This window comes from Rhamphochromis longiceps, linkage group LG4 (assembly GCF_057381845.1).
Source record: "Rhamphochromis longiceps isolate RC_006_pf linkage group LG4, R_longiceps_female_GT1.1, whole genome shotgun sequence".
Classification (NCBI taxonomy): domain Eukaryota; kingdom Metazoa; phylum Chordata; class Actinopteri; order Cichliformes; family Cichlidae; genus Rhamphochromis; species Rhamphochromis longiceps.
The window spans coordinates 9,352,640-9,378,610 of record NC_140560.1 but is presented as its reverse complement, the minus strand read 5'-3'; the positions used below and the strand labels follow the sequence as shown (position 1 = coordinate 9,378,610).

The 25,971-nt window shown below is 39.8% G+C and overlaps 4 protein-coding genes across 4 annotated transcripts; 3 read left to right on the top strand and 1 right to left on the bottom strand.

The window, feature by feature from the left end:
• Window positions 1-918: 918 nt before the first annotated feature.
• Window positions 919-8,787, top strand: tmem205 (transmembrane protein 205). Its single transcript, XM_085403133.1, has 4 exons — window positions 919-1,057; window positions 7,286-7,393; window positions 7,482-7,645; window positions 7,771-8,787. The coding sequence occupies exons 2-4, from the start codon at window positions 7,294-7,296 to the stop codon at window positions 8,071-8,073; spliced, it is 567 nt and encodes a 188-aa protein (XP_085259259.1). The 5' UTR covers window positions 919-1,057; window positions 7,286-7,293; the 3' UTR covers window positions 8,074-8,787.
• On the top strand, window positions 1,627-4,190 carry LOC146670994 (uncharacterized). Its single transcript, XM_085403130.1, has 2 exons — window positions 1,627-1,804; window positions 2,429-4,190. The coding sequence occupies exons 1-2, from the start codon at window positions 1,683-1,685 to the stop codon at window positions 3,666-3,668; spliced, it is 1,362 nt and encodes a 453-aa protein (XP_085259256.1). The 5' UTR covers window positions 1,627-1,682; the 3' UTR covers window positions 3,669-4,190.
• On the bottom strand, window positions 4,188-5,690 carry LOC146670993 (uncharacterized). The gene is made up of 5 exons (XM_085403134.1): window positions 5,552-5,690; window positions 5,308-5,420; window positions 4,943-5,100; window positions 4,720-4,852; window positions 4,188-4,646 (listed from the first exon to the last, which is right to left on the bottom strand). The coding sequence occupies exons 1-5, from the start codon at window positions 5,688-5,690 to the stop codon at window positions 4,188-4,190; spliced, it is 1,002 nt and encodes a 333-aa protein (XP_085259260.1).
• Window positions 8,788-11,261: 2,474 nt separating the features above from the next.
• rab3db (RAB3D, member RAS oncogene family, b) lies at window positions 11,262-25,366 on the top strand. Its single transcript, XM_085403132.1, has 5 exons — window positions 11,262-11,574; window positions 13,935-14,171; window positions 19,207-19,325; window positions 22,836-22,960; window positions 23,118-25,366. The coding sequence occupies exons 2-5, from the start codon at window positions 13,935-13,937 to the stop codon at window positions 23,303-23,305; spliced, it is 669 nt and encodes a 222-aa protein (XP_085259258.1). The 5' UTR covers window positions 11,262-11,574; the 3' UTR covers window positions 23,306-25,366.
• Window positions 25,367-25,971: the final 605 nt, after the last annotated feature.

Here is a 25,971-nt window from a genome sequence, read left to right as displayed (position 1 = left end):
AAGGTTTAATAATGCCTGACCATATGACTAATAAATTAGAGGTAAGTGGTTACTAAAGAGTGCATAATCGTCAAATTCTGTATGAGCCACAGCAAGGCTTGTGTCTAAACTGACAGTAAATAATTTCCCTGTATGAAATCACTTTTCTTCTGTGGAAATAACTGATTATGATTATTAAATATTTGACTTCCTGTCTCAAATTCGTTTAAAAATTATTTAAGGTGCAACATTTTCAAAAATGTTGCACCTGCATTGGGTTGCAAGGACAAACTCTCAGATCAAACTGCTTCACAAATTGTCCAACATAATATCCCTAATAGTGTTACACAGAAAACTGGGGAACACCCACTCAATCAAGCTGCATAAATTGCTATTCAATTTTACAGAAAAAACAAAACAGAAAGTCAACATCTTCTCTGTTATCATAAGCTACGTATCATACTGATCCATACACCAGTGGCTAAAGTATATTACGTCCACTATAATTTTAATATGTGAACTGTAAAAGGAAGATTCTGTTATTTCTTGCTTCCAAAGTTGCAAAAGAATGATTATACACGCACTGTGCACAGATTAGATAGTAAATCTTCAATCCACTGTGGCCTTTAATAATTATTCTATGAATAAATAAATAAATCAGTTGATTAAAAATATATAAAAAAAAACAACTGATACATCTATATTGTAGTGCAAGTTCAGTAACTGCTAAATTTATTTTTAAACTGACGTTTTTTGAGCTAACCAAAAACCTGCAGATTACGCTGGTCTAATCATCCTCCCAACATCTGCAGGGCACACTTGTGTAGCGGGTAAGTACAGGGGAGGGGCCCTGAATGTAAACATCACAGGGGAACCAATGATTAACACGCATATCATAAAATGTTCATTTTCATAGACTACCATTGGCTCGTCTTCGGTGGAGGGGCGGGACCTGCAGGCAAGATAAGTAGACAGAGGAAGCGCCTGATGACCCGCTGAAACTTGGAGTCCATTGACATTATTAGTTGGTCCTTTTCATTCGGAATAACGCAGAGGAAAGGAAAACAGCTAAGTGCAGGTTTGTGTAACAAGTAGTAAGCGCTTGTACCTGTCACAATGAGGTCCAAAACAAAGCCAGCACCGCCGCTAATATAAAACTTAAGCAACTGTTTGTCAGCTCTGAGGCTAAACCTGGCTAGCTTGACATAACGTTAGACTTTTGCCTGCTGTTATCAGAGGACATGCTGCGTGCTTCTCTGCCGTGTTGTGTTCTTTATCGATGTCTTTTAAGGAACTTTTGCATTCGGGCTGCTCGTTTGTCAGTATACTCTGATATGTATTGTTCCTGCTCTGCCTCTCCTGCCATATCGTAATCTGTGGACTTTATCAGGTCTGCTGCGTATGTGGAGAACCACCCTCAAATGACACGTTTATCTCTCTGGCGCAATTTCATTATCACGGATGAATGTTTGGACTCCTCCAGAGCCTTGGACTTTATAGCTCAAAAAAAGAAAACCTAACAATATATTATAAAATGAATGCGATGCCCAGTTGTATGTTTATACATTTGCTTTCAATGAGTCATACTTTCTTAGAATATTTATTTATTTATTTTAAGTGGTCTTGAGCAATCCGGTTGTTCAGTGATGACGCGACGAATCCGACGAATCCTACTTCCGGGTCTAAACGCTCCTGTGTTCAATATGACACAATGCTGTGTTCCTGGTTGTTTTAACCAATCTGGCTCAAAACAACAGTCTAATCTGTCATTTTACCGGTTTCCTTGTGAAAAGAGAGAGAAGAGGAAGTGGCTGAAGTTGATAAGGTATGTTACAACTCGTAAGTGAATGAATAAATTTGTAAGATAAGAGCTAGTGGGCTAGCTAATATAGCTAGTGATGAACAATTAAAACCCGCTACTAAAAGACAAACTGGCTTTTACGAGTAATTGTACTTATATAGACAATGGATTTTATTGTGTTTTTTTTAATACAAAGACGTTGTTGCATTTTTGAAGTCATTTTTATTTCTCCAAGCAAAGATTGAGAGCTAAGGGTCACTTCGCTATATATATGAACCTTAGTTAGCTTTCGACGCTCAGAGGAATAAAAATTACGTCCAAAAAGCGATGTCTATGTAAGAAAATACATTACAATCCCCAGCCTATGTGCCAGTTAATTACCAAAATAAAGACCTAACCAACAAATAGCTAGCAAAGGTTGCCAGTACTTATCTTTCTGGTAAGCTTAAAAGCAAATTAGTACAACGATGTGTAAGAAAAGCATCTGGACTTCTTTAAGTTTTAAGTTTCTTGAAGCTTCTCTCATCTGGATGAAAGAAGCTTCTCTCTATTATTTATCTCTATTTTTTTTTTTTGTATTAATCATAACTAATGGAGGGCTAGCGTATGATCTGAAATTTCTCTCTGTCTTTTTAAACACTTCCACAGACGTGAAAACTTCACCCCAAACTGCAACTCAAGAGTCTGCAGTTGGCACTTCCCTCAAGGAAAAGCTGCGGGGCCAACAAGATTTGCATGGAACGACAGGAAGTCTTTTCAGTTCCCAGATGACCACAACCCTGTTAGAAAAAAGAAGAAAAAAGAGCAGGTCCCAGCTATTGGTGAAAATCAGAGTGAAATATCAGATGAGCCACATCATTCCAACAATGCAGCTACACAGACAGATACTGCAAGTTCCACAAGTTCTTCCCAAAGTCTTCTGGTGCTAGAGATTCAGAATGACATGCTAAGAATAGAGAATGAAAAACTTAAAAAACAAGTAGAGAAGCAGAAGCAGACTTTCTCATTCAGTCAAATATCTGACAATCCTGAAAGGGTCCAGTACTATACTGGATTGCCCGATGCTGCTTCTGTCCTGTTTTTAGAAGCGCTTCTTTCCAGATTTGATCTTAAATATCATTCTGATTGGACTGTCCAAATGATGCCCCTAATTGACCAGTTATTTCTAACCCTGATCAAGCTTAAACTTAATTTTGGTCATGAAGACCTTTCAATAAGGTTTAACTGCAGCAGAGGCACAGTAACTAATGTTTTTACAACAATTGTTAGTGCACTGTATGACATTTTGTATGTTGGCATGCTGGAAAACAACATTCCCTCGAGAGCCAAGAATCAAACATCGCTGCCAGATTGCTTCCAACCATTTCCTAACTGCAGGATTGTGCTTGACTGCACGGAAGTTTCTGTTTGTAACACAGAGAGACTTGACACACAAAGTCATTTGTACAGCCAGTACAAAGGACGGACCACACTAAAGGCTCTAATTGGTGTGGCTCCTAATGGTGTAATAACCTTTGTAAGCAACTTGTACGGTGGAAGTGCCTCAGATAAGGCCATAACAGCTGACTGTGGAGTACTGCAACATCTACAACCAGGTGACATGGTCATTGCAGATAAGGGCTTCACAATTCGGGACATCCTACCAGAAGGGGTCTCACTGAACATTCCGTCCTTCCTCACCAACGGACAATTCACACAAGAGGAAGTGAACAACAACAGGAAGATTTCCTGTGCAAGAATACATGTAGAGCGTTCCATTCAAAGACTGAAAGTTTTCTCAATTTTGCATCACATCCCATATCAGTTAAAAAAAAATATTAATAAGATCTTGAAAGCATGTGTGTGTCTTACAAATTTACAAACACCTATTCTCCGTGAAATTGAATAAATTATACCTGTGAGAGTTCAGAGGTAAAAGTACATTGTGTCATTTTCTAACTACTTGTGGACCAGAAAACACAACTGTTGAATAAGTTTACTTTTATTATTTATAACTCCTAAGTGGATTGTTTTGTGTGTATACTCAGGATGTTACAACATAAAAACAACTTAGTTGCATAGTTTCAAATTGAGAATGGTCTCATTTGTGATTCGTATAATGTTTTACTCTGTTTTTATCAATGGCTTGTTACATTTTTCATTCCATTCCAGCTTCCTGATTACTGCCTAGTTTTCTTGCTATGCATTTTCAATTAAAATGAAGAATACCAGATACATGTGTTACTCTTTATTTTCAGGAACAGTTTGTCCAAAACATTTTATTTTTTCAAATCAAAAATTAATATAATTTAAGAATTTATCTGAATATATTTACAAAGTTACAATGACAAAAAATGTACAATTTCCAAATAGTTTTAAAATTAACTATAAACATTTGGACTGATAAATTACTCATGCTGATATGAATTCAAAGCTGCGATAAAATGTGGGGTAAAAAAACTTCCCGGTAGAACGTTTCCAACGCTGCAATGTTAACAGCCCAAGTTTGTTCTCTATCCACATGCAAGATGAAAAAGTCACATGGAGTCCAAACAATAAAGTGACAGCTTTTCGCCCCTGTGAGATAGAGGTTGCCCTGGATCTGATGCCAGTAGTTGTGATTCTTTTTTAATACCAGGGAACCACTTGCCTCATCCAGCTGTAGGAAAAAGTCCTTACTTTCTGCAGCCTCCAATACAGTTTTGGCTCTGGCTGACCATGGGCATTTCACCTCAATGATGCACTCATTAGAGACAGTCCCATCTGGAGAACCACCAAGCAGGCCACTGTTAGATAAAAACAGTCCCCTCTCCTTGATAGCTGCACCAGTACAGTCAGTGTACAACTGCTTGGCCTTTGGCTCATGAAGGATCCCCCAATCACATGCCTTTGGGGATGAAAATACAACTTAGTCATAAAGGAATTCTTAGATGCACAGACCATTTTTACTAACAACTTACTTTAGATCCTTCTGTCAGGTTGTACTGTCCAAGCAGAGTCTTAAATAAGGAAGGGGGGTATGAGCGCCGCTGGACTGCACTCAGGACCAAACCGAAGTTGCTGGCTGTGATTCTCTTCTTGCGATATGCTGACCTTTTATAAAGAAACACAAATTAAGAGACACAGTTAACTAAAATTTCCTACTTAACACTTAACAGAATTAATTTCAAAGCACTTTCTTACCACAATGCATTCTTCGTTTGCCCAACTGTTGCTTCCTCAATCTGTTTCTTCTCTTCGTCAGACACAGCCAGTGATGCCAAGAGATAACGAGCCTTGTCTTCTGCTTGGGGAAATCCCAGGTTCCTCAGCACTTCATCAAATGTCTTGGCTGGTTTAGCCTAGATTTAAAGCAAAAGGATTTTAAAGGTTTTAATGGAACCAAGAAATTTTGACCACAGAATAGACAAAGTCAGGTACAGAGTATATAAAATACATGTAAAAAATAAAGTGGGGACAGTGGAAGCAAACAGTCTGCTGTATGTAGTTTACAAGAGTTTACATACATGTACAATTTATACCACATGTTAAAGTAAATATCAAAGTACCTGAGAGCATTCAGGACTCAAAATCCAACCCATCCCAGTAAAACGTTGCAATTTCGATAGGGATGCCACTGCCCATTCCTTGTCCTCCTGGGAGACAGGTCTTTCGATTCCAGCTGAAAAAAAAAAGCTTTTAGTAATCTGAATAAATAATAATTTTAGCATATAAAACACAATGCTTTTTAAAAAGTTAAGAAAATAATTATTATAATTAATTCAAAGGGCAAATTTTAAATAAATAACTGACCTTGTGTTGTTGAGGGTGTCATCACAGACACTCTCTTGGCAGTAATTTCTTCTGCTTTGCATGATTTTACCCTCTTCCACACACATTCCACGTCAGTGCGAGACACATTCTTCTCCACCCAAATCAACAATGCCGCCATATGATGGCACTTATCATTGCCAATCGGGCACTCACAGGAGCTGAACCTGACTGACTGACCCTCAACATGCACCTACATTGAAAGAAAGTTAATGCTTACCCTAATGATGTTCCTTCCTTCCTGATGTTGTAAACCTGCTCAACATTTGGCAATAAAACCCTTTCTGATTCTGATTCTAAACATTCTAACAAACACTTGCAGCGCTGCTCTGTGTACTGGTACCAGGTTAACTAGGCTAATATAACTGGTACTAGGCTAACATTACTAACTCTCCAAAACCTCCATGTTATGTAGATTTTCATCTTCGTTTACTTCCACTGTTATAGCATTGCTGTACGTGTGTGTGCTTTATGAAATACATCAGAATACAGAATATCTCATGTTTAATCGTCGGCTAGCTAGCTTACTCCTAGCTCACCTCAACATTGTAAATCTTCTTTTTCATGGATGCCTGGACACTTCCCTTTATAATTCCGCCTGGGAGAACGGTTACACTGACCACTTTACTAGAGTTGAAGGAATTAAGACCCTTTTTAACCCTAATTGGTACTTCGCTAAAGAAGGAGGTAATCGTGAACAAAGTCACTGGCTCCGCCATCGTTGTTTCTTGAGGAGCACTTAGACCCGGAAATACCTGCAACGTCATCCGTGACGTCTGACTGAACAACCGGATAGTTCTCCAGAAACTGTTGCTCAGCATTATTAAAGCAGTAAGGGATCATCTTGACAAATAACAGTACAAAAGACAGCCAATATCCACAGAGGAGCTGTGAATGTCCTTGGAGAAGTCTGGAGAACTATTTTGGAAGACTACTTAAAGAAATGACAAGAGAATTCAGACTGTTTTGAAGAATAAAATATTGACTTTCAAGCTTGTTAGAGTTGTACAGATCTGTTTTTGCGTTATTTCTATAATTTCCCCAAAACAACCTAGAAGGTAACCTTTAAACACATTTCCCATTTTCCAAGCAACACTGTAAAGAAAGGAGGGGTGATGCAACATTTTTGCACAGTACTGCAAGAGGTTTGCCTGTAAAACACTCTGACTGTAGAACACTGTATATTGATTTCCAGAAGCTGCATCTACATTTGTGATCATATATGGGACATGTATGATCATATGAGCATGCGTCTGTGACTGCTTTTATACAGCAGAAATCCTAAATAAGACTGTTTAGATTTTTGTTATTGGAATTGTTGTCTTTTCTGTTTTATTATCTCAGTCAAATGCAAACTTGGTTTGTAGCACAGCGAAGGGCTCGAATACCATCCATCCATCCATCCACTTCCGCTTATCCTTTTCAGGGTCGCGGGGGGCGCTGGAGCCTATCCCAGCTGTCATGGGCTCGAATACATTTTTTAAATATAAATTTTAACAAAATCAGAAGGGGGAAAAAAATTAAGCCTTTGCAATTTGCCCAACTCTCTATTAGTTTTTTTGTAGCCAGGACCTCATTTGAACAAGGGTGGAGTGTTATGTTATCTTTAGCATGGAGTAGCAGATGGTTAAAATACTAGAATTTCACTCATAAAACCTGAAAAACAAACACCTTGGCTGGACTGTCCCACACAGCATGTCTTGTCTCTTTTGAAAGGTGACACCATGGTGACAGAGGGGGAGCCAACAGATTTTGTTAAAGTGTTGCACCTCATGGTTCTCTCTTTCACCTGGGGCATGCAGCTTTGGGTTTCCTTCATTGCAGGTAAGTGGGCCACAGAGCAACAAGGCATGGCTTCAACAAAATGCATGCGTTCCTGTTTTGACACCGTGTTAAACGTCTGTGCCTGCAGGCTTTGTGTTGATTCGGCAGGTAACTCGGCACACCTTCGGCCTGGTGCAGAGTAAGCTTTTCCCAGTGTACTTCTACTGCGTGCTTGGAAGTAACTTTGTCAGCCTGGCTGTGTATGCTGTGTACCATCCCAGAGAGTTGCTGGACTGGCATGAAAGTGTACAGGTGAAATATCACACGCTGCTAGGAATGAAAAAACTGAGCACTTTTGATTGGGGAAAAAAGAAAAAATTAAACATTTTGTGAGTGAATCGTCATCGAGTTGCAAGCTTTCCCTTTTCATCTTCCAGATGCTTCTGTTCTTCGTGGCGCTGATCACTGCAGGTCTGAACGCCCAGTGGTTTGGCCCAGAGACCACTGAGTTGATGTTCTTGATGAGGGAGGTAGAGAAGGAGCACAACCTCGGGGAAGAGATCGGCCTGGGCAGCCAGAAAGAGGCTTACACCAAGCTCAAAGAACAGGATCCCAAGTACAAAGCCTACAGGAGCAAGTTTGGCAGTTACCATGGGTTGTCCAGCCTCTGCAACCTGATAGGATTCCTCTGCACCACAACTAATTTGGTCTACACAGCTTTGAATTTAGCCACCATTTAAAGACAATGTTTTAGTTATTAAAGAACCAAAATGCCGTGCACACTTTTGTACTTTGTTATCTAACAGTGTTTCTGGTTCAGAACACTGATAAATGTGCAGGATTTGTTGGTTCTTTTATCACTTTATGATACAGTAGGATTAGGACACACACTCATACGACTTGGATTGGAAGTACTTTAGTTTACAAAAATCATTTCGCCAACTCTTTCTCTATCATATCAGTGTTGAATATGAAGTGTGAATCATAAATAGCAGTATATGTGACATTTTGCAAATGTAATTACAGAGAATTCTGCATCACTTTATCTGCCCCAAGTGTCCTTATGTGCAAGAACTATCTCCAGTGAGCATGCAGAACTCATCATGTGCTGTTCACTGCTGTCAGTTAAGCACTCTTAACCTTTTTGATTACAAAATGGGTTTTTTTATCTTGTATAATTTTATTTTATTTTTTGTATTTTTTTTTTTAATGTAGTTGGTTTTATTTCTCAGAAAGCAAAGAAAAGTACCAAGCGACATGGAAGCAATGCACGTCCCTCCCCAGTAGGGGGCGATATTTGGACAAAGCTTTCAGATCCATCGTAGCACACAACATAATGCTATTTCATGTGCACCATGACTTTCTTGATTTTGTAGTGCATTTTAAACTTGTCACCACTGTTTAATGAAAACTATGACTGGATGATTAAAGTGTTGTTTTGATTCTTCCATTTGGATCAACCGAGTGATGTCAAAGTCTTTCTGGTGTTTGGCCTAGTGACACGAGCTTTAAAAGCAAACACTTATTTCAAAGAATTGGTTTAGGAAGAAGTGGTCCTGTGATTCTTGTGGATGAATAAAGCCAGGCCAAACAGACAGTGCCTGCTTTCAGAATAAGCAGGTTTTAATTAAATTCTCGGTGATGCACGTCAGGTTGTGAGGAGAGCAGCCTTGGATGCGGGGAACAGAGCTTTGCCGGCCAACTACAGGATAAGCGAGGCACCATTGCTATTAGAATATGAGCACTAATGGACTGTAGTGAAATCATTTCAATATAAAAAGCATAGGCTAGAGGCTGAAAGTAAATGAATTACCTTGTCCCCAATGCAATTAATGTTGGTCCTTTAAAGGCTGTGATCAGGTTTTTAATGTTTTCTTCCAACCCAATGAAAACAGCATTGTATAAACTGGCAGAATTGCTGTTGAGCATACAGTTTTATCTTACTAAAACACTGATGTGCCATGCAGTCATGTCACAAAATAAACAAGGAAGTTAGTCAAAGAGTCTTGAGGAAACAGCACAGCTACACATGCCAACCTTTTGAGGAGTGTAAGAGCTTTACCTGCCTATCAGGTTATCTGCTGCAGTGGAATCAGGAAATAAACCTTTTTCAACCAGGGAAGAGGTTTATTCACTGATCTCTTCAATATTTCTCATGCATTTACAGAGCTGTTAGTGATTATCTCAAAAAGTGAATAATGGTACAAGAATTCTTTGTATGAGGAAAAAAGCTGGACACAGAGAATATGGATGAACACACGATGTTAAAAACAGCTAAAATTCCTCAACTCTGGGTGTGCAAAATAAAACAAAAGAAAGCTAAGAACAAAAGGAATTGTTGGGGCCTCCTCGCAGACAGGTCCAACCATTCCTCCCTCATTCCTGAGTCACACAAGGAAATGAGTCTGTATTTGTTTCCGAGAACGTAATACTACTGCAGTCGGTATTCTGAAAACGCCTGCTAGTTTGTGGAGTCGTGATGGTATTGCAGTGCAGCCCTGCAGTAATATAGTGTGTTAAATTAATTATGAGTCTAGAAGTCTCAAGCTGCTTTATTCCATCATGTCTTGTGGAGAAATTGGTCCAATTTGCAATTGTCTGATTTCAGTGATGGATAATGCACCTATGCATCATAAAACACCGAGCTCCTAATAGAACCATCTGTCAAAGGATTCTGCTGCTCACTTTGATACAAGCATTAAGGGCCAGGTCTCACACAGCTTCACCTTAGACATGATCAAGTTTTCTGCAGTGTGCACCAGAGAAAAAAAATGAGCAAAGCTCCACGTCTTAACTGAGATTTTGTGATAATAGCTGCTGGACATTTTTCCTGATGCCAGTGTTTGCACCATTTAGGCTCTCTTCTAATGTTGAGTATCTATTCTTATCTATCCTTATACTTAACAGGTTCATTTGTATCTCTCATGTTATCGCTTATCTTATCTTATCTTATCTTGTATATAAGCTTAAAGGGTCAATCACAGGACAAAAAAGGGGATGGGGGAGCGGGGGGTTACAAAAATCTGCAAGCACAGGTTAGATCCCTGTATATTTAATGTGTATATCTGTCTGTCTTCCCCCCCCCCCCCAGATGTAGTTCCTTCTGAAAGCAGAGAGCTGGTCACTTCTCTTACACTCAGCTGTACTTCACACCACCGAGCTTGCAATCCAAATGCACTTAGCTGTGGAGCCCATTACTGGTAGTTTATTTTAAAATGACACAGAAAGGCTGTGATTGTTTGGAAGGATGAATCTTGGTTACAGTGAATACTACATGGTGAACCTTTGGTTCCCCCACCCCCACTATACCTTGACAAGTCAGTCTGGCACTCAGCATAGAACCACAAAGTATCATTTTACTGGCACCAATTGAACAAAATACAACAGTAAGCTTTAAGCCTGACCACAAATAAAGCAAATAAAGATTTGCTTGTTATCCATTCATAGTAGGCTCTTGCTGTACTCCTTTAAAGGTGCTTGTACAGGGATTTATTATTCATTAAACAAAGAGGAGTTAGCTGTTTCCACCCCCAGTTCTAATCTCCATACGTGCAACAGCTGCTGGGGCAGAGTGATATTATCATCAAACTCTCTGGGGGAAAGAAAAATAACCTAAGTATCACATCTTTCACAAAAAAGGAAACAATTAATGTAAATATCACAGGGTTACACAGCGAACTGGGGGGTGTCGCCATGCTAATGCAGGGCTGCATTAGCATAGTGAAAACATAGGAGTTTTCACTGCATAGTGAAAAACATAGTGAAAACATAGGAGTAAATATAATATAATATAATATAATATTCTGAACTAACTACTGAGTCGTTCACGTCTGCGTAAGGATATTAGGAATTGCTTGTGTTGTTTATTCAGGGTGTGTGGCTCTCGCGCGTGCACTTGCGCACGCACGCTGGACAGCCCTCTCCTCCTCGCGCTGGTGGCAGACCTACACAGTGTCGTGGCGTTTAGGGTGCTTGAGTGTCCGCACCAACTCTGTCACAGCGAGAGCCGCGGCTTCAGCCCCAGCTGTCCACAAACCGAGAGCAGGTTGTAGTACGCGAACAGCGAAGCGAAGGAAAAGAAAAGTAGTTGTTGAGGAAGGGAAACAGGTCGGAGGGATATTTCAGGTGCACTTTATTAGCAGACTTTGATAGGTCGTTTGCTCCGCGTATTACCGGACGGGAGATACCAGAAGTAGAAAGGAAAACGAGTTGGACGTTTCCTTTCTTCCGCAAAAAAAGAGGTACGTTTCTCCCTTTCCCAGCTGTTTTCCTGCACAGTGCTTCCTTCATGTCCGACTACTAACTGGGAACCTTTACTAAAACTTCAATGTTTCCTGCTTTATCCCTAGGCTTTATCCTTTATCTGTGTAGGCTTATCCCTACAGAGTAATAATACACACTCTCGTTTTGCAGGAAATATGTTGACATAAACTAAGCTGTTATTTGTTTTGTTTTGTTTTCACCCAGTATCGAGATAGTACTGAAGCCTAAGCCTGAATTTTCCATCTGTGTTTGTGTCTCGGTCCTGCTCCTAATGAGAGAACAGATGTGCTGCTGCCAACTAATCGATAATGGTCATTTCCTGTTGGTTCAGGCAGACTGCTGCCTCTGGCTCAGCAAACAATGCCAGCTGAGGGATCTGGCCGCACTGCCATCAGGCTCTATATACCATAATGGCCTCTATTTGTTTTACTGGGGATAATGACGCTCCTTTGTGCAATAAAGGAGCTCCCATTCTCATCCACTCAGCAGCTCCCTGAATGGCCAGTTTCACTTCATGGAGGATGGCTGGTCTGTGGTATGAGAGCAGGTGCTTGTCTTAGTCTTCCCAGCTGCTCACTGAGACCTGGTCCTGTGGTGATGTTTGAATAAGCTGCTTTTATTTCCTCATATTGTTCTACTTATTTCAGAGACACCATTGGGTACTTTGACCATAGAAAGAAATCTTTATAACTGTCCTGCTTTGCAATTGTCTTTTTTTTTTTTAAATATCATTTGCATACCCAGAAGTAACTTGACTCTGCAGAACTGAGCAACACCACAACAGGAAAAGCACTTTAAATTCTTGTAATCTCTACAACATGTAATGAACAAGTTTTAAAGTTTTAGTTTCTTAAAAATTTATGAAACGTCAGCAAGCTTATGTGAGTCTGCTTCTGCCTGCAGGCGTTCTACACTGCACAGTAAACACAAAGGACAAGTGACACGGTGTACTGCAGCCTTAAGCCGAGCTCAGTAGAGTGGAAGTTAAGACAGTTAAGAAACATCACTTTAAAATGAGTGAATCAATGTTATGTGATTTCTGAGCAGAAAAATGTACCTCAAGTTGCACAGGCATCATGTGATTCAGGGTTTCAGAGCCAGTATCCTGAGAGATTAGAAAGAATTGGGAGACGTGGTGTGGGGCCCAGGACCTTTAATACCCAGAAACACATTTTTCCATTTAAAAGGATCGTGAGAGGGTATAGCAGGTGTGCCTAGGGCTCACATTCAGCAGGAAAGAAAACTTGTTTTACTTTCACACAGTTTTACAATACAAAACCCACAGAGGCAATTTAAAATGCTCAACTGAAGTGAGGCTTAAAGTCTGGATTAACCCTTCAGCTAAACTGCAGCTACTTTTAAAAAGGTGGTCTTACACTTATATACAGACAGAGTTCTTAACAAGTGAAACACACAGACTTGTCCTCTTATGCCCTGTATGGCAATTATTCTGACAGTCCAGAGTGAAGACACTCTTTCCTCCTTATTTTGTTTTCTTTAGCTCTCATGGTAGTGAGATAGATATCTGTGTTGAGCTCTGGAGACCTCCATCTGGCCAGTTAAAAGCTGAGCGTACTGACTGCCTTGACCGCTAATGGGTCTTGCGGGCAGCTGAGTCAAAGTCTGGTCTCCACGGAGACGGGTCTGACCAGAGAGAGGCACAGCTGAGCTGCAACGATTGATCTGCTGTGTGTGCGTGCGTGCGTGCGTGTGTGTGTGTCTGTTTGAATGGACGCACATGGCCAGCTCTCTGCCCTCCTCCTCCCTGTGTTTGGTTGACTGACAATAAAAGGTTTGATGGCAGGTAATCTCACACTTGCCCCAGAAGAGATTACACTGAGATTAATGGCTGTAATGAAACGATTGGACAGATGGCAGGACGTCCTGTACTTTCATTTAAAGGAAATTTTCAGGTTTTTAGTGTGTGTATAAATGGCACATCGAATGAAAATATATACAATCAGCAATTTTGTTTAGTTAAGTCACAACATCATCAAGTCAACTTCTAGTTGAAGTAGTCATTCAGCGTGCGTACATGCCAATCACTTCCTCCTCTCTGCTTCTTTAAATTAATGATGATTTCTGCTTTTCCTCAGTAGAAATCTGCAAACGAAACATTTTTCTATGTGTGTGAGAGCTGTGAACAGAGGTGTTATGTTTGTGCGTTGATTGTCTGTCCATGCAGCTGCTTCTTTGCTAGTTGTAACCACTAACCAGTGTGAGGGATGTGATAATGCAGTTGTGATGCCGTTAGTTGATTTTGGTAGGATGTTTCAAGCAAGTGCTTTAGTTTATCCTGATTTTTCACATAGACTTTGCCCTCTCGTAAATGCTCCAGATGGCATCAACTGAGTCGCGGCTCCAGCAGCAGCCCTCGCAGAAGGATGCAGCCGACCAGAACTTTGACTACATGTTCAAGCTGCTGATCATTGGCAACAGCAGCGTGGGGAAAACTTCCTTCTTGTTCCGCTATGCCGACGACTCCTTCACCTCCGCTTTCGTCAGCACCGTGGGCATTGACTTCAAGGTCAAGACTGTCTTCCGCAATGACAAGAGGATCAAGTTGCAGATCTGGGTGGGTAGATTTGAGATAAATGAGAAGTTCTCTCTGCCAAGCTACAACATCAGTTCATTCTGCCGTTTTGTTTGCCAGAATGAAGAGGAGCTTCATGTGTACTCTGTGATAAGCTGTTGTAAATCAGAGTGGATGCTCCATACTTCTAAAGGTGTTATTGGTTTAGAACATGTTAAGTCTTTCACCTCTTACTGAACAAAAGTCTTAAAAATACATTTTTCTCAAACTGTGGTTTGGCAGTTGTGCAAGTGTACCCTGTGAATTGTGTAAATGTAAAAAGCATGACTTCCTCATGTTTTATACGCATTTATACTTCCTACCCATTATCACGCATCTGCTAAGTGTCAACATTTGTTTAAAGGAGATGGATGGTGGTGCTTACTACAGTTTTAGTTGTAGTTGTAAGCCAGGGTTTGCCTGTTTTACCTTAGATCTAGTGGTACCGTGCCTTTAAGAAAAGTTATGGTATGAATGTTTTTTGACACTTTTTTGACCACCTTTTGTATCGGTATGGTGAACGTGTTAGCCTAGAACAGGGACATCGGACTCATTTTACATCAGATTCATTTTACATCGTGGGCCATATTTTGATCTTACGTGGGCTGGACAAGTGGATCTGCCTTTTCTGTCAGTTTAACTACACATTTACATACATGCAGTTTCAACAGTATTTCTTAAGTTTTCTACATGCTAAAGAAATGCTCCTGTGGTAAATGAAAGAAATCTGTCCATACGATTTGGACTTAAGCTGTAAGAGGTAAATGTGTAAAATTACAGAAAAAGTTCTGGTAGCTCAATCTCCAGACTGTGCTGTATTTATAAAACAGAAGGTTTCTGTCAATTAATAGAAAATTTTTTCCAAAGCCGTTTAGTGGGCCGGATTATCTTTCCCGGGTCAATTCTGGCCCAGGCCTTATGTTTGACATCACTGTCCAAGCAGATACAATTTCTACTAAATCTTAAGATAAATTTCTGGATACTTAGCTACTGTTCACATGACTGTTCACTAGCTTTAACTAACTTTATCTGCTGATTACAGTGTCACCTGGATGCCAAGGTGGAAAAGTGTTCTCTATCGTGGGTTATGATGTCCTCTTCATTTAAATATAAAATGTGTTTTGACAAATTGGGCACAAATTCCTTCCTCTTTTGCTTCCAAGGTTGAGAAAGTAAGATGTATTCATTGTTTAGTTGCTGTACATTTCATGTAGACACTGATGCAATATGTTGTGTGCAGCATTTATAGCAGGCAAGGTGTTGTGATGGTGTTGTTTGTAAGTTAAACACCATCTGAAACAGTACAGTAGCTCCACAGTCACATTAGCACATAATGCTTCCTTGTTGTTGAAGTCTTCAGGTGTTGATTCAGCTGTTTTTCTGAGCTACAGTTTGTAGTATTGTTGCGTGTTGCGTTCGACAGTTGATGTTGTTGCTGTAATTCACACCACTATTCCTCTTTGCTAACTCATTTTGTCATGCATGTTTATCACACAAGATCATGATTTTGGAGAATTTGCTATCGATGCTTTTCATGAATTTGTCATTTCTTTGACGGGCAAGCAGACATTACTTCCCCTAATAGTCATACAGTTAAGATAAAAATATCAAAACACACATAATTAGATTGTGAACAGTTTGATTATTATGAATAAAACTGTTAAGCCTTACATTAATTGTATAATGTCTACTGTGGGTCAGCACTGTAGACTATAACTAAAAGATGATGTACTGTAGAGCGGATGCAAACTCCGGGAAGGTCTGAAAAGTGAAGTTGGTGAGATGGTCTTCTGAATAGAGCTGCTCGATTGTGGGGAAAAAAATCATAATTATTTTGTTCAGCATTAAGGTCTCGAATCTTTAACACAATAACTCTACATTTGAAAACTTTTTGTCAACTAAAGTCTCTCTTTCTGTCATCTTGGCCATAATCATTAGTTCTAATTGTAATTTAATTTAAATGTAGTTGCACAACCCTGGCTTTCAGGAACTACTGCCGTAGTTGCAAAAAGAAGTCAAACTGAGTTGAAGTCTCTAAAAGAATAACCCTGCTTCTCGCTTGATTTATGACCTCAGTAAACACTTTCCCAATGAGTTTTCCGCCTCAGTTATTAACGTCAACACAACATTATGCTTGTTTTTTAAATTTTAGTTTATTTAGAGTAAATTACATGAAAGAGCATTTTGACAGGTCACTATTATATGAGGATCCACCCCACACTGTAACAACAGCCAAAATAGAGTTGGGGCTTCAAAAGGAACTTCAGTGGCTGACCCCACTTTTTAAACTATATGGTAACATCTGGTTAAGTCACTCAAATTTATCTGCAACATGGTGACAGGATGGCATGGGTGGATTACTAGTTTTTAAAAAATCGATGGGTAGTTGCATTATGGGAAATCTAGGATTCAGTGTTGGACCAGGGCTGGGGCAAAAAAAAAAGTCAAACTCTGTTGTTTCACCCCAGTTTCTTTTTGTTCTTCTTTTAAACTTCCACCTTCAGAGAACTATAATGGGTACCTTTAAATGCCTGTGCCAGTTTTTGAGATGATACTTTTCCACCTTTTTACAGTTAGCAGTTGAGAAACAGCAGGAATCAGCTTCTATGATTGATCAGCCCCACTGACAGCTTTACTAACAAAGTTAACTTTGGAATGGGCTTTCATATTGTACTATAAGGTGTATCCTGGCAGCTCACCTTCCCTCACACTATGCTACAAATCCTGTCTATATACATTGTTTAGGCTGATCAAACAGATGATTCATTCAAACCAGCAATCTGTGAGCCACTGTATGATCCACAAACAGTGACCCGAATGAATCAGCAGCCGAGAGGAGCCCACACCAAAACACACAGTCACCTAGTGTGTGAATGTGTGTGTGTGAATGGGTGGATGACTGGTTGTGTAAAGCGCTTTGGGGTCCTTAGGGACTAGTAAAGCGCTATACAAATACAGGCCATTTTTACCATTTACTAAAACTGTGTCTCTTATAAATTACATGCAGTGTTAGTGGTGTTAGTCTAACAGCTGATCAGGAGGGAGAAAAAAAACAGCAGTAACTAACTTGACTGTGCACTTTGTATTCAATAATTAGAGGACATTGTTATGGGGTTCTACAGAAGCAGCAGTACTGATGGTGCTGTTGGATGACAAAGAAACCTGGTATTTCCTAAACTCAGGAAGCAGAGGAAGTTCCTTATCAGCGTCTCACTGAGCCATAGCGAAGATCGACTGCGAACTCAGTAGTGTATTTAAAGGGTGTGGGAGCAGCAGGCATGTCTTAAAACAAGCACTCTCTTACATCGTGTTAATATTTAACTCTGTAATAATTCAGGAATGCTAAATTAAAGTTGGCTACCTAACATAAGAGAATTCACCAGAGCCTTTGACAAAGAGAGTTGCAGATTAAGCCATTGTGCCAGCTGCCAGCCTCACTGTGTGTATCATGGAAAGTAGTCTGATAACGCACCACGTGGCCCTTGCACAGTGCATGAACATACAGGAACTCATGTACAATATGAACACACTGTGCACACACACTGTGTACATCCCTGCTCTCATGTCATGGAAATAAATTTCCTTTCTTTAAGCAAACACACACACCTTTTGCACATTTAGCACTACACAGCCGCACATATGCCCGGGCGTGCTATCCCTGGGGATGATGTCCTGTGTGTGCCACTGCTTCATGCCGGTCGCTTATATAAACGCAGGTGACGCATGTTTAAAGATCAGGGTCCCAGAGACGTCAGAGCTTCTGATTGTGCACAAGCCTAATTTAAACTCCTCCCTATCTGTCATCGCATATATGCACACGAGGGAGCAGCTTTTGTTTGGGGTTTATTGTAGCAACCTTGGAGACTGACTGTTTGGTTAGTAATGCTATTATGCTGCCAAATATTTGATCATCCCTTCGTGGATGAGATAAAGATGGACCTGGGATATATCACACGTTACTGAAACAAAAATAAACTCTGACAGAGCAGGCTCTGGAAAGATTAAAGAATAAAGCTTGAGCACTCTGCTCGAGGGATTTTACCAGCAGACTGCCCTCTGTGTTGGTTGTTTTCGTAAAGTGAGAAGGATCGCTCTGGTTGTCCACCTAGAGCAGTCCTAGCTGTAATGGAACATTCATAACCTTCAATGCCCTCTGGTTACCTGGACAACCCACTCTTCCTCCTCATCAAAATGAGGAAAACATCAGACACACACAGGCCCCTGATGCAAATTAAGGACTTTAGAAAGGTTACCAGGTAACCACGAGAGTGGCGGCGAGATAATCAACCAACTCACTCTACCTTTTTGATATTTTATGCTTTAATTGTCCAATAAATAAACTGAGCCGTTGGCTGTGATATTACACAGCCTCCAGGTGGTTAGTAATCCAAGCCACAAGTCCCGGTGTGATGAGAAATGATTGTGGCAGGAGCTCGTATCTAAATGCCATCTTCCCCTGGACTGTGTGGTGCAGAGAAATGGCATTTTGAAGCAATGCAGCCAGTCGGTTTGGAAGAAAAAAACTACATGAAGGTCTCACAGAGTGCAGCAGAGCCTTGACCTACCCTGATATTTACCAGTACATGTCTAATAAAACCAAATACAAATCTGACTTGAATTTAACTTAAAAACAATTGAAAAGAACTTACCTAACCAGTACTAACAAGAATCATCAAAGCTGGTGAAACTAGGAGTACTAGTAGCATCATTACATGAAAAATAACCCTATCCCCACCTTCTGCTTAAAATAGCCATCCCTGCAAGATATTTCTAAATTATAGGATGTAAATGCAATTATAGGGCATTAATGCTGTAATGGATGACTGTCAAACTTGCTCTACTTGGACTGTGTAGTGTCAAGTCAAAGCTGACACCTTAGATAACTGTTACTTGGAAAGAGTCCAGGGTTAGTGTTGGCAATACTGCCCCCTTGTGGTTTAAAATCATATACTGGAGATTTTTAACCTTAAAAATGTAAAGTGAATGAAGCAGATAGAATGAAGTATTTCATGGACTGTGTATTTTTGTATAATTGCAGGACACGGCAGGGCAAGAACGCTATCGCACCATCACCACAGCCTATTACAGAGGAGCCATGGGCTTCCTGCTCATGTATGATATCACTAACCAGGACTCCTTCAACGCAGTTCAGGACTGGTAAGTGTGGAATGAGTGAAAAGCTTTACTATTAATACTGTCTACATTAGATTATGTATTTGTAATTTTGTTTTATCTAAAAAAAACAATTAAAAAAATACATTCTCGAGTATTTTATCTAAAGTGTGAAGTTGATGCCAGTTGATGGAACATGAAGGGGTTTTTGGTATGTTAGTGCCATCATGTGGTCAGTTGTGAACTGAGACGTAAACGTGACATCCCTGTTCTTCTTTGTCCTTTTTATATACAGTTAGAGCAATAATATATTGTACAAAGTTAAGTAGTTTTATCTCTGTACACAGCCACAGTGGAAACAATCAAGATATGACTGAAGTGCAGATTTTCAGCTTTAATTGAAAGAAATGAACAAACAAAATCTTTAATGGTTTAATAGTAACGTGACTTATAATGAGGCCCAAAGATGGTGCCATTGATGTCAGTGCAAGTGAGGGAGGCCATCAAAAGGCAGAAAAATAAAAGTAAACCTATCGCTGAGACAGCACTATTTTAGGAGGAGCCATTCTTCAAAATAATGAATGCAGTGGCCGCCTCAGCAATACCAAAAAGCCTGAAAGACAACAGAAGACAAAATACATGATTGGAGAGTTCTTTTCACAATTAAGAAAAACAGCCTCTCAACATCTAACCAAGTTAAAAACACTCTTGAGAAGGTATCATTGTCAAGGTCTACAATCAATCCTTTGTGAATGTACATATAGAAGGTATCTAACAAGTCCTTTTATATTTACATTCACGAAGGGTGAATGTGAATATAGAACTTCCTGTTCGTCTCAAGAAGAGGAAGTTCAAAAGAACATCTAAAAAATCTAAAAAAAGTCTGTGCAGTTCTGAAAATAATTCTCTGAACAGATGAAACCAAGATGAACGTACCAGAATAATGGAAAGAGAAAAGTGTGGAGAAGGAGAAAACTGCTCATGATCTGAAGCATACCACAAAGAAATTGGAGATACTTCAAATGCCAAGTCAGTCACATGATCTCAACCTAGCAGAGCGCTTCCCAGTTATTAACTTAAAATTTGAATGCAGAATGATCCACAAAGAGCAGCTGAAGGTGGCGGCAGTAAAGGCAGCATCTGGTGACATCCATGGGTTCTAGACTTCAGGTGTCACTGTCTGAAAAGGATTTTCAACAAAGTTTAAAAAAGTCTTTATATTTAAATTCATGTTAGTTTGTCCCATTCATTTTGAACATCTGAAAACAATGTATTGTGTATAAAAATAGCTGAGTTATAGGTGGAAGTCTGCAGTTCAATCATATCTTGATCATTTAACACCCACTGCAATGGTGTATGTGGGCAAACTTCAAATTTGTGTCACTGTCTAACAAGGTATGGACCTCAATGTATTTTTTTTGCCAGATTTCCCAAAGAGTTTAGTGAATCTACAGCAAATATGCTACTTATCATATTTGGATGATTCTAAATAAAAATGTTTATTTAAAAACACTCAACAGCACTGGATAGCTGGTTTTTACCCCTCAGCCGTAATGTCGTCACCCTGACGTAGACACTGAAGTTTGTGAACTTTAGAACAAAGGGATGTAGGAGTTTCAAATTGATACCGTAGGTATATCTACTAAAAATCTCAAAACAGTTCAAAATCAGTGATCCCAGCGTCAAGATCAGTGGGCAGAGGACAAGTTTTCTGAAAATGTTGTGAATGCGATAATTTGAGAAGGACGTCACCCAGGATTTAGAAATTGATTCCATAAATGTATCTAGTAGGAGCCTGAGGGGTGAACCCCCTGCAGGGGGTTTAGATTCTTGTGGTTTGGAGTTGCAGCCCAAATTAGATGAGAAATGCATTGCCGTGCTATATTAATGCAAGAATTTGTAAATAATGTACAATAAAGTCTATATTTAACTGAAAGTAGTACAAAGTACAGTAGACAATACAAAAAGTACAAAGACAACATATAAACTGTTGAAACTGAGAAATCATATAGCTTTTAGAAAAAAAATGCTCATTGGAGATGAGATGAGATGAGAGACCAGTAATGTATTTGAAATGCATTTCAAATACATTTCAAATGCATTTTAAAAAACGTCATTAACAACAGGCATAACTAGGAGTTTAACTCTATGATCTCAGGAACAATTCTGAATACTATTCTCTGTGAACACAATTCTTCACTGCGTCCTTATATGCAGTTTAATCTCTGTCATGCGGCTGGCACGTGATTGGCCTAAACCTCTTCAGGGCAGTCTGAGGTCAAGTGGAAAACTGTTCTGTGACTGATGATTCAAAATGTGGGAATCATGGATGCCACGTCCTCAGACTAAAGAGGGTTGGGACTGTGTGGGTTGGTATCAGGGACATGTCACATAATCAATACATTTGGTGCATTATAAAATGAAAACTTTTGTGCAGTTGGAATCCTTTACCAAGAAAGAAGAGAAAACATTTAGCTTTCAAAACAACAGTTTTATTGACACTAGGAAAAACTCGCCCTATATATCTTTTTTCTTCTTTATTCAAAACAAGAATGATTAGCAAAAAGCACAAAATATTTAAAATGAAAAATTTTAGATAAAATGTAGTATTACTTGCTGAAGGGTTCATTCAGTCGTGATGGTTGCTAAAATGTCTTTGGCTTTGGGCGCTGGCGACCCAACACTGCATTGGCAAAGAGATAACAGAATGAAAAGGATGTATATGAAGATGTAAAACAGTGGGGTTTATAATAAATCGTTTTTTTTAACATATAGATATTAATAGTTGTTGTATATGTAACAATGTTTTGCATATACAATGGTCCCTCGGTAAAACGCGGTTCACCTCGCTGTTTCGCAGATTTTATTTTTGTGTGTGTGTGCAATTTTGCATACCTTTTTACAGCGCATTGTGTTCTGCATCCTGATTGGCTGTTGACTATTTTCAGTTGATCTCGTGCCGTGTCTCCTGCACAGTACAGAATGCGTTCAGCTTGTCAAATTTACATAAATCTTCGATCGCTAGCAACATGACTCTGAAGTGCTGTACTGTGTGTTTGTAAGTTTTCTCCCCAACAAACACAACAATGTCGACGAGACGTCATCACCTGCGGGTGCCTTTGGTTTCATTCTATAATACTGGACTTATTTGTCTGCAAGGTTTGAACTTCGAGTGTTTAAACAAGAAAGAAAAGTGAAAATGTTCATGCCTGTCTGAGAAAACTGTCTAAAGTGTGTAGTGAGGGGTTTTACAGCCTTAAAACATCTATAATACAGGCCATTTACCATAATAATTGTAAAAAATAAAGTTGGCTACTTCGTGGATTTCACCTATCACGGGTTATTTTTAGAACGTAACTCCCGCGATAAACGAGGGACCACTGTATGTTATTCTGATTGGCTTACCCGTTAAGAGATACAGTTCATGCACACATATGTATATACATATGCTTTGATCATTATAGTAAGAATAGTTTAATCAGAGTGTCCTATATATATGCATTTTTTTTCTGCTGTTAATCATGTAGACTTTGCAACTCTGGTTTTGTCTTTCAGGGCAACACAAATCAAGACATACTCGTGGGACAATGCTCAGGTGATCCTGGTTGGTAACAAGTGTGACCTGGAGGATGACAGGCTTATACCCACAGAGGATGGCCAGCGACTGGCTGAGGAGCTAGGTAAAAGCCGTTAGTGTCACAGTGTTATTTCTTTTTAGCTTAGAGTCTGCAGACACGTTTGACTTGTCTTTTTTGTAGATTCTGACATTAGTACATCTATTTTTCATAGCAGATGAATTGAAATACCATTTAGCTTTTTGACTTTGCTTCATGTCAGGTTTTCAGTTCTTTGAGGCCAGTGCCAAGGACAACATCAACGTCAAGCAGGTGTTTGAACGTCTAGTGGATGTTATCTGTGAGAAGATGAACGAGAGCATGGAAGGAGACGCCAACCTCATAGCCAACCACAGCAACCAGGGCCTTAAAGACTCACCTTCAGAGAGCCACGGGGGCTGTGCTTGCTAAACCATCTGCCTTCTTAGTCTCCCAACACACACACACACACACACACACACACACACACACACACACACTGAAGAATAACTTGTCTGTGCCTCAACCATGAAAAGTGCCGCACCTCCCCTTTCACTTGAGCCATACCGAGCTCTGCCCCATCCACACAGCACAGATAATCTTCAGCACATCCTCCTCCTCCTCAGACCTGTCTTTCCTTCGAAGAGACCCACTCTGTCACTTTCTTTCTCTTAAGGGAGACTTTAAGCCTGCAGACTTTAAGCCGCCACATACACCTCTTTGACTGCTGTAGCCCCATTAACTACCACGTGAAATCTAGTGAAACATTTATTCAGTGCATTCAGTTTTCTTAGACAAATATTTTTATAGACAGCAACAAGCTAGCTATCAGTTTATCTTGAAATTTTTGATTTGATCGATGAACTGTTTAAATGTGTTATACTGTAGAAACCAGTAATGTCAAGTTCCAATAGGACTTGTCTTCGGTCTAATATTTATTAAGGTATTGATTTCTGATGGATTTTAGCAGCTCCGAGACGTTTTGTGCTTAATGAGTCTTGTCCAGGATGCTCCCCTCTAGGGACTGATTAAAGGAAGGAAACATGAAGGAGTCTTGCACAGCGTGCTGAAAGTTTTCAGCATTGCCAACCCTCAAGGGCAAGTTTGACAAGAACTTTGCTTTCTTGTCAGGAGTAAAAAAAAAAAAAAAAAGTACCACTGCTGCATATGGTAAGTAAAACTACTGCCTAGAGCTGGTTAACTTAGCCAAGCATAAAGACATCGATATACTAAACTTCATATTCAAAACATACTTAGACTCACTTAGAATATAGTAAGTCAGTAGAAGCGTAATAACTACTGTACAAACACGTGTGACCAGTCTACTCCAGTCTAGAGCTTCCCTTCACCTCTTCTTCTTGCTGTTTACTAAATGTCAGGTCTGCCACACAGTGTGATGTACTAGTGTCAGCAAGCCCCTCATGTGACATGTCCTCTGTCCGCCTTCTGTCTCACACACACAAACACACACATACTGCTCCCTTAACTGTAGCATGGTACTGTGTTTAGTAGGTGAGCAGTTACAATGTGGTGAATTATCTTTTTTTCCCTTTGTTTGTTACTGACACGACTGTTTTCAAGAAGTGCAGCACATTATGTGTGTTTGTGCCCAGAAAGGGGGACAACCACTGATCTGTGAGGACGATAAGTCCGGACACCAACCGTGCTGTTGCAACTATCAGGAGGAACAGTGAGCTGGTGCAGAGCATCACTTTATTCCCCATTACTGTTATAAATCAATGTGAATAAAATGCAGTTTTAGAATGACTCCACATAATTGTATTTTATACATCTTGTTTTGTTCCTGCTGTTTGGACAAGATTTCAGTGTTGAAAGGTCAGTTTGACCCTCCTGAAAACGTCATCCTGATGGGAAAGATTGAAATTTGGAGCGTCTTTTGGATTTCACCACAAATCAGGGATGGGAATACAAGAATTGTGTGTTGTTGTTTTGCAGACTGTTGACTGTCAGTTAGTATTAACCATAGCCTCTGTACAGCGATAGCAGCCTCACACTGCTAACTGCTGGTCAGCCCACTCCCTGCTACTGTACGAGCCTGCGGCCACTTATCGCTCGTGTCAGCATGTGCTGCTGAATAGTGATATAGTTTGACAGGTATTAGATGTTATCATATCACGTGTCTGTGGCATGCTGCGCTTTGATGCAGGGGTCTAAAATAGGGAAGTTGTGTGCAAGATCAGTAATTCATAACACTATTTGTATTATATCATGCAGTTTTGCAGTGTATTAAAATGGCATGCAAAAACCATGTTTCTCTTACTGAGCTTCTGATGGGGACTGCTGCTTGAAACATGCTGTTCTGCTCTGTCCACTGATATCACATTTTAGTTCAGCAGGTATCTGCCATTGTGCTCAGACGCTCTTGTGCAAACAGGTTTGAACCTCAGCTTTTAGTCCTAGAGATGTTCTTTCTTTCTTATGCTTATGGCATATATATTTTAGTGTCTTACATTCCTGATTGATAGCTTTCTAAAAGATGGGAGATTAGACCCTTTGTGCTGTTTACTATATATTCTGAATGTGCAGGGTGAACCCATTGTTTGGAAAGAAAAAAGTGCATCTTGTAAACAAGGACAAATGTAGAAATCTGTTTATGAAAATAAAGAATATATTCACTACAAAAAAGACGGGGGGGAGCACAATAGTCTCTTCAGCTCATAAATGAGTTCTGAAACCTGCACACGTGTCTTTGCGGTCATGGCTACATCTAAGGTTTAATTTATGACCAGGAATCACACATCCTAACCCCAAACATCTGTTTTATCTGAAGAAACAGAGAAACCACATTCTGTCCTTGTCCTCCGCAACAATACAGATGTCTTCTTCCTGCCATAAGACACAACTTCCCTTCCCTATGCAAGGGAGGCCTCTGCTTCTAAATAGAATTCTCACTTAGCTGACTGGAAGGGATGTGAAACTGAAGTGAGCAAATGTATGCAAATGTGTCATTATTTAAACAAAACGTAGCTCTTTACGTCGGTGCCCATCTCACAGTCATCATACTGCCCTTTGTAAGTGATGTAAACACGTGCTGAATTGCATTTAAACTGACGGGGATGGGCTGAGACTACTTATCT

What these genes read in the sequence shown, in the direction of transcription:
- LOC146670994 (XM_085403130.1), top strand. Translation starts at nt 1,683, where the DNA reads ATGACACAATGCTGTGTTCCTGGTTGTTTTAACCAATCTGGCTCAAAA. An exon ending in AAGTGGCTGAAGTTGATAAG is followed by an intron (nt 1,805 to 2,428) that starts GTATGTTACAAC and finishes ACACTTCCACAG; the next exon opens with ACGTGAAAACTTCACCCCAA.
- LOC146670993 (XM_085403134.1), bottom strand. Translation starts at nt 5,690, where the DNA reads ATGGCGGCATTGTTGATTTGGGTGGAGAAGAATGTGTCTCGCACTGAC. An exon ending in GACACCCTCAACAACACAAG is followed by an intron (nt 5,421 to 5,551) that starts GTCAGTTATTTA and finishes TTTTTTTTTCAG; the next exon opens with CTGGAATCGAAAGACCTGTC. An exon ending in ACCTGACAGAAGGATCTAAA is followed by an intron (nt 4,647 to 4,719) that starts GTAAGTTGTTAG and finishes TCATCCCCAAAG; the next exon opens with GCATGTGATTGGGGGATCCT.
- tmem205 (XM_085403133.1), top strand. Translation starts at nt 7,294, where the DNA reads ATGGTGACAGAGGGGGAGCCAACAGATTTTGTTAAAGTGTTGCACCTC. An exon ending in TTGGGTTTCCTTCATTGCAG is followed by an intron (nt 7,394 to 7,481) that starts GTAAGTGGGCCA and finishes CTGTGCCTGCAG; the next exon opens with GCTTTGTGTTGATTCGGCAG. An exon ending in ACTGGCATGAAAGTGTACAG is followed by an intron (nt 7,646 to 7,770) that starts GTGAAATATCAC and finishes TTCATCTTCCAG; the next exon opens with ATGCTTCTGTTCTTCGTGGC.
- rab3db (XM_085403132.1), top strand. Translation starts at nt 13,935, where the DNA reads ATGGCATCAACTGAGTCGCGGCTCCAGCAGCAGCCCTCGCAGAAGGAT. An exon ending in TTCAACGCAGTTCAGGACTG is followed by an intron (nt 19,326 to 22,835) that starts GTAAGTGTGGAA and finishes TTTGTCTTTCAG; the next exon opens with GGCAACACAAATCAAGACAT. An exon ending in GCGACTGGCTGAGGAGCTAG is followed by an intron (nt 22,961 to 23,117) that starts GTAAAAGCCGTT and finishes GCTTCATGTCAG; the next exon opens with GTTTTCAGTTCTTTGAGGCC.